The 8,009-nt window shown below is 34.7% G+C and overlaps 1 protein-coding gene across 6 annotated transcripts in view; it reads left to right on the forward strand.

Moving 5' to 3' along the window:
• Positions 1–425: 425 nt before the first annotated feature.
• The window catches only part of LOC117105286 (protein YIPF3-like), a 33,955-nt gene continuing 26,371 nt past the window's right edge, over positions 426–8,009 (forward strand). For 5 of the 6 annotated variants that reach the window (XM_033246401.1, XM_033246396.1, XM_033246397.1 and 2 more), the window contains exons 1-8: positions 426–550; positions 2,819–3,004; positions 3,333–3,439; positions 3,902–3,947; positions 4,253–4,345; positions 4,868–4,999; positions 5,737–5,859; positions 6,404–6,527. In XM_033246401.1, coding sequence (XP_033102292.1) covers positions 515–550; positions 2,819–3,004; positions 3,333–3,439; positions 3,902–3,947; positions 4,253–4,345; positions 4,868–4,999; positions 5,737–5,859; positions 6,404–6,527 — 847 coding nt within the window. In that variant the 5' untranslated portion in view covers positions 426–514. Of the gene's footprint in view, positions 551–650; positions 674–2,818; positions 3,005–3,332; positions 3,440–3,901; positions 3,948–4,252; positions 4,346–4,867; positions 5,000–5,736; positions 5,860–6,403; positions 6,528–8,009 lie in introns of those variants that run through there. The other variant, XM_033246398.1, reaches the window with a different exon arrangement.

The raw sequence follows: 8,009 nt of genomic DNA on the forward strand, positions 1-8,009 counted from the left end.
TATTCAGTAATAATAATTAAAAAAATATCATTTAATTTCTAATCATCATGAGTGACGACTTTTTGTGAGGTCTACACATTCTCACACGATATGTTTACTGTTTGCGTATTTTTCCCCGAAAAATGCTAAAAATAGAAAAGAAAAAGCACAGTGTGTAATGGAAGTATTTTAAGGTTGCTAATGCTAAGGTAGGGAATTTTTTAATTTTCAGTAGTCAGTAGTTTTTTTGAAAGTGTACGCGTGTACAAAGTATGTGTCGTCACCATGGTCGTCACGCACCACCACCTATATTCTGACCCTTTTTGACCTAAGTCCGTAGTATGTACAGTATTATATAAAATATACCACATTTTAAAATGCATATTTATTAAAATATTCACTTAATTAGTTAAAATAATACTATAATTGATTTAAATACATATATCTTGTTATGTCTGTTCCAAATTCGAATTAAACTATTTTTAATTTAAATATAATAAATTTATTGGATCGGAGAGAGTCGAAAAGTTCCACCATGGCGACTTCCAATGATTGGGCTGACAGTAGTCAGGTTAGAAAATATTTCTAGCCTAATATAACTTCTTTTGAAATGATATTTGTGATTGAAATCAACCAGGCCTGGGCTTATAATAGACCTATGCCCTAGAACAGTGGTAGACCTAAATGCTGATGGGTTAGTTAGATAGTAGTTGGCTATAGAGTAGGCCTAAATTTTAGCTAGGCATAGGTAGGGCCTCAGGCTCTAGCTAGGCCTAGGCTGGGCCTGGCTTTGTTTGGCTAGGCCTAGTCTAGGCGGCTCACCCCCTTAGCTTAGGCTGGGCCTAGACTATAGTATTAGGCTAGGCCTAAGCTTCCTACTGGTAGGCTTAGATATGCCTTTGAAAACATAATTACTTTCACAGTAGGCCCTACCTAGGCCTAGGCTAGTTCAATGCTAATGGAAAGAACACATTGATAGATAGGATACTGTGTAGGTAGGTCCAAGGAGGGAGTAATCTAATGTATAATAAATGACAAAAATTAGTTAAATATTTCTTTATTTATGCTATTAAAAATAACTATTTTCCTGTTTTGTACACAATCAATGACTTGTCTTTATACAAATTTGTATTGTTTATGAAGATTTACTATAGGTGAACCAGATGGTAAGTAAAAGGCCTGTGTGGGGATTATATCCTCCATGTAAAAATTAGGCCTAGAAATCCGTCCGTGCATTTCGAAAAATAAGGGCCAATTGTTTTGTGCAGATTTTGCTGAAAATTAGGCTTTGACCTAATCTTAATATCTAACCAATGTATCATGCAGTATTTATGATTCTGCGCACCTATTTTCTTAGCGATTTTCTGTGAAAATTTGAGCTAGTTTTTGTGGTATCATTCATGCAATTAAAATACATTACAGTTCAGGAATTTAGAAAGTAAGTCTAGACATAATATACAAGTATGGTATCGTCCATCAATAATCTTCCCTATTCAAGTCGGTAACATCAGCCTCGGAGCGTAACATCACTTGGCCATGTGACTGTCTTGCTCTTGGATCAGGTGACCACCAGCTGACACCAGCATTACACTTTGGTAGTATTAGGGTATAGCCTAGGACTGCAACATTATGACAGTCACCTGAAGAAGTTTACTGCATGAACAAAAGCTTGTGTTCAATAAATTATATTTTACTAGCATTTACCTGTGCTATGCACGGTATCATTGAGTGGGGAAAGGTGGCGATGTCTATTGTTGAATGTTATTGGAAGTCGAGGAGGCAATCGTTGTGGATGTTATGGTTAGCATGTTATTTTTTTAAAGGACGTCTTTGTAAATAATGTTTTGAGTGAATAGTCCTTGTGTTGTGAGGAATTATTGTGCAGTTTGATGAAGGGTGGATCCAGAATTTTTTAAACGGGGGCGTGAGGCCACAATAGTTTAGAATAAATAAGTGAGTAGCACATAACATTATATGCATTGAAATTTCAAAAATTTTGTGGCAAAATGGGGAGGCACGTGCCCACACCCCTCCCCCATCCTTACTGTATCCAACATGCCTGTTGATCCGACGTGCTTACGTAAATTTGAGTTGTTGATTGTTGGAACTGGCTTGACCCTACATTTGAATTTCAGTATCGCTATGTTAATATGCACTTTTGCCGAAGAATAGCCATATACGTTTATTTTTACCTGATCGATTTCTAAAACACGCCATTTATTGCTGATGTTTTTGAGGCATACAGTATAGGACTACACTGTACAGTAATAATATATTCAGTATACAGTACAATGGTGGTGTATATGCTGCTCATATATTTTGTTGATGTGAGGCATGCGCGGTGACGTAATGAAGCTGCGAGACAGACTGTTTCTTTTATGGCCTGATGCGATATTTCTTAAATCTGAGCACCGCAGTACAGATTAACAGAGGGGATTTATTTATGTGACGTAAGCGATTTGAGAAACATGGGGAAACAGGTACTGTTTTTCGGTGGTTTTTGACTGTTTTTTGAGTTGTTGATCCAGCCAAGAGAAGTAGCGGAATGTGGTCGTGACATACTGTATAGAAACCCCATTGTATGAGATATGAGCACATTCCTGCCAGCGGTTTCAGAGGAGATAGGTGAAATTACGCAGTGGGGATTAGCAGAATGAATATGTAGATTATAAATTATCCTTATTGAACTATTGATTGTAACTGTAGTTCAGCTGCCCCACTATTTCATACTTCATATAGGCACACACCATTAGGTAAAATTGTATCTTGTATTAGGTACCGTAGATAATTTATCTTAGTCTAACCCTTGTTACTTTTGTTGTAAATATTGTGTTTGTAGTCTGACACTTCTGCAGTAATAGAAATGACAGATTCAATGGAAGACTTTGGTGGTCCTTCACGTGAACCTGCGGAGCTTCACACAATGGACATTCATGATGGCGAGGATGAAGAAGAACATGATGAAGAGACCGGTGACTTTATGAAAGCCATGAGGAGTCAAATAGGCCAAGAAGTTGCAGGAACAGTAAGTGTAGCAACTGATTCGTTAGAGTGAACATTCTTGAAGCTAGCCCTAACAATTAATCACTTGAACCTTCCTTTTTTTTATTTTATTTTTATGAATGACATGAAACACATTCGGTGATTATTCCACTTACTACAGTATACAGTCCTGAAGCGTGGCTCTAAAGACAGAATGAATTTGTTTTTACTGTAGTCATAAAGGAAAAAAATGTTGTCCTACGACCCTCGTTTAGAAGACACCACCTTTGTTTTTTCGTCAAATAAAAATAACTTGTAAAATTGTTGCTAGTCATTAGTTTATCTTTATTATTATTTTTACTTTTTAATAGGCATGGAAAGCAGGTAAAGACCAAGCTAGAAAAGTGTTTGATTTGTATGCAAATATTGATATCTTCAGACCGTATTTTGATGTTGAACCAAAAGTAGTTGTTAGAAGGTACAGTAAAGTTATAATCAACATTACACATATACACAAATTATAACAAGCAACAATACATGCAACTGTTTGACACCTACAATATTACATAGGTGTAGATTAAAATAATTATTTTGATGAGTTTTATATTTTTTCTTCTATGCTTATATTCCTCCAATGACCTACAGTATTTTATTCTAAAGTAGCACTTAACATTCATTTCTTGACCTAGATGTGAGTAAGTGCTGAATGCTGTCATGCATGTGATTTAATACATAGGCTCAACTTTTTCTTGAGACTTGGCTTGTGATGGTGATTTACCTTAAAACTATGAGTATACTTTGAGCCGAAAATTTCAATATTATTACACAATGATTACAATCCCTGGTTTGGTATAGTGTGTGTATATGGAGGTGTAAAACATTCAGAAAGAGTAACTTTTTTTAAGAGGTACTGATTATTCAATGAAATTTTTTTTCTTAGGCTGATATTTTCACTTGTGCCAAAGAGACCATCTGGGAGACCACAGGTAAGACATATTCTAAATTATATTGATGATTTTGGCATGCATTCCTATCACTCCTATACCCTATATATACTCATGCATTGTTTTAAGATCTGCTGATCTAGGTGAAACACTGGCGTGAAGTCCAGATACTGTATTTCAACTACAAATTCAAAGAGAGAGATGGTGTTTCACATCTTCATATCTCTGAGTTTGATGCTCCAGTATTGGTTTTGGGGCTGTGACAACAAAAGCACTTGCAATAAAACAGTTTTTTTTTTATGTAATCTTTTCATGATGATACCATATTTTATAATTTTTTTTATTAGAAAGTAGAAACAGAGTTGTATGGTCCACTGATGGTTGTCTTCACATTGATTGCTTTTCTTTTAATGGAGATGAAGTCATCCTCGCATGTTGTGGTAAGACATAATGCAGCATAAGTTACTATCCTCCTCTTATTGTAAAAACAAGTTTATACTAATTAATCAATTCATTATATTATTGATTGTGTAATAATAAATATACAGGATTGATAATTACTAAGTAATAAACCAATTAATACTTACAGTAGTAATTATTCAAAAATGAAATAATTGAATAATGACTAATATATATTTTTTGAAGATTTTTAAAAAAATTTAATGTTGATATAATACTTTTGAATTACTATTTCTGTTCTTGAAATGGATGTGTTAGATGGCACACCATCTCCAGTGCAGCTTTCGCTCCTCCGAAGCTGCCCCCTTATGTTTTACTGTGAATTTTTTTTAATGTATATTGTTTTGTATTGATTTTTATGCTGAAAAGAAGGAAATAAATATATTATTGTTATTATCATTGTTGTTATTATTATTACTGTTATTATTATTATTGTTATTAATATTATTAGCTCAACACAGGTAACATAACCTTCGAAACGTTTATTTTCTTGATAAATGTAGCGAGAGGGAACACTGATGGGGTCTGCAATAGGATTATGCTTTGGATACTGGTTTATCGCATCTGGTCTATTCTACACTGTCGCTTATATTTGTAACACTCAAATTACACCCTTGCAAGTTTTGTCACTAACAGTAAGTAACATCTACTTTTGTTATTCACAATTATTTGTACATTACTGGTGGTACCGTATCTGAAGAATATACTTAATAATGATAATGGTGGACTTGTATAGTGCATATTTTTGAGCCCTCTATGCGCTAAACATTATCATTACCCCGAACATTTGAGTAAACTCCTATGAAACACAAACTCAAGCTACCTGGGGGAGTTTTCCATAACATTGCAGAAGAGAACCAATGCAGATAAAGTGCCTTGCCCAAGGACAAAAGTAAAATGCACAGTGAGGGATTGAAACCCCGACCTCAAGGTTGGGAAACCAAACCGTTTCCATGGTACCAAACAACTTCCGCTTGTCTAATTATTTTATTATTTTAATTGTTATTGTCAGTTATATTTTGATTGTGGTGTAGAGCAGAGCAGTAGCTTGGTGGTAAAGATGCTGTCTTTCTAGTCCCAGGGTCCTAGGTTCAAAAACCCACAAACACCACAGACCTTGCCCACAGACACACAAATTATTACTTAAACAGTTTTGTGTTCAAAACGTTTTTAAAAAAGAATCACAAGTACATATTGGATTATGCTAATTTCCAATGTTGCCACCTTTGCTGCATCATTGTGTTAACTAATATTATTCTCATTTTTATTATTAAAATTAATAGTATTTATGTAAAAATATTGTATTAACCTCTCCTGACAGGTACATTCTTAAAGTGATTGCATGAATAAATAAGGACTTTATCTTTTACAGGGTTATTCACAGTTTGCAAACTGTATTGTGATATTCCTTGGAACTGCTCTGCACAATTTAGATTCCCATTTCTTCTTTTATATGATGTGGGCTATATTTGGTGGTCTATCAGCATTGAAAATGGTGAGTAGAACAATGCTGAGTGAAGTTATCTAAAGCTGAGCACTCACTTGTCGTACAATGAAGCCAACTCAACTCCCTGTGAATGCTAAACAACATGAAGCAGTCTACTGATTGTCAGTGGCAGTCTGAAGAGATAGTCATTAAAAAACGATTCATTGCGCGCATCATGGCATTGCATTCTCCATAGAATTGTGTCGACTGGCAGCTGTTGGATGTAGTGAGAGCCCGGCTTTAGTTATTAATCTAACTGCCTCCTAATACCAGGATCTGGGTTCAAATCCTGAGATAAATCAATTTTATGTTGTAGATTTTTGGCTTGGTGATAAAGATGTTTCTCCCTCAAGTCTTCTGCAAAATCCACTGTCTGATGAGAATGCTATATCTTGAAAATGAGAATGTGGTGCAGCAGTAAATACTTGGGCTTCCAATCAAAAGATCCCCCTGATCAGATGCTCGACACTTGTTTTTGTTTTCCTTAGGCACCTAGTTGTACATTGTTTATTATTAATAATACAGTGTTAATTATATTCTTGTTTCCCTTTAGTCTGCTGTTTACTTTTCAAGAACAAGTGGTAAAACCCAGAAGCTACTGATTGCTGGCATTGTATCAGCTGTACACCTACTGTTCCTACTTTACCTCCACTTTGCATACCACCAAATTGTCAAAGGTATGATCTTTCTGTTTTTATGTATATTTCAGTGTCTTTTATTGAACAAATGGAGGTATGTTCATAATGCGTTTTTTTTAATTTAAAAATTGTGTGATATAAGAAATAAATCATACAAGTTTTGAAGCTTTTTTCTTTTTACATTAGTGGTTCTTTGTATAACATTATATATCTTTGATTTTTTTTTTCTCCAACATTTCCCAAATCCCAAATTTTTTATTATATTTCAAGGATGCACAAAACATACTCTTTCTTCTGACCCCTCTCTAACCCAGAAACAAAGAGTATATAATAAATTTGTATATCTTGTACATATGTTGTTGAATCCTCAAAGTAGCCTATGTTTTGTGCCCTTATGAAAATGATAAAATGTGAATGACACCTTAATCATACAATCATTTTCAGAAGCAACTTTACTGTAACAGCCATGAGTCATATTTGTAACATTAGAATAAGGTATCAAAAAGTTTAGAAAAGCCAGGTTCATAGTTCCTGACCCACATCAGGGCTCAACACCTCTACCAAGCTGGAAGCCGAAGTCCAAGTCACTGACAATTTGCACCTTCCCGTACAGATTCCTGCGTATGAGCCTAAGTGTGAGCCACTCCACAAAACATCAGTAGAATATTAATGTGTATGTTTTTATATAGTGGTCTACCCAAGTCTCGCTTTTCTATATTATTACCTCAGTCATTAGAACGATGCCTATGGGGGAAATTCCATAATTTGCCGCTTGAAATATATCAGCGCATTTTGCACTTGAACCTCCTCAGGTACCCACTTAAACTCTTGGGTAGAGAGAGACAACATGGATAGAGTGCCTTGCCCAAGGACACAAGCGACTTGCACGGTGAAATCTTCGAACCCCCAACCTCAAAATTGAGAGTCCAAGCCACAAACAGTGCACTAGCCGCTGCCATAATTATACCTCTAAATAGCTTTCATAATTTTTTGTATTTATTTCTTGTTTTTGAAGTTTTTACCACAAACATAATTAGGGTTTTATTTATCTTGTCTCTTTGCAAGTCTGACTCTTGTCTTGTTTCTTTGTTTCTTCTTTCTAATTTATTGTACTTTATTTGAGCAAAAATAAAATGCAATGAAACAGTAATGCTTGCCTGGGTCTCTAAATCAAGCCGTGTTGATTCAAATTCAAATGGTTCTTTTTTATGGGATACTTCATGTGGCGCTAATGATTTTTTTAGTTTAACTATAATTTAGTTTGATTTTTGTTTCCTATTTCTGTTTGTTATTTTATTCTGTTCTGAATACTTTTGGAATTTTAATGAAATTGAATTGAAAAATGAAATATGCAAGCTTTGTATTGTTTGGTTTATTTATTCAAACAATTAAAAACATGTGGCAAAGACAAGCCAAACCAGTCACTCGTCGCAAATCCTGTTTTGGAGATAATGGCCAAAACATGCTGGAATGTCAAAATTTTGGAAATCTATTTTATTGCACTAAACTAACCTTTATATA

This window comes from Anneissia japonica, unplaced genomic scaffold (genome assembly GCF_011630105.1).
Source record: "Anneissia japonica isolate Jap-2015-1 unplaced genomic scaffold, ASM1163010v1 scaffold287726_len2788222_cov184, whole genome shotgun sequence".
Lineage (NCBI taxonomy): Eukaryota > Metazoa > Echinodermata > Crinoidea > Comatulida > Comatulidae > Anneissia > Anneissia japonica.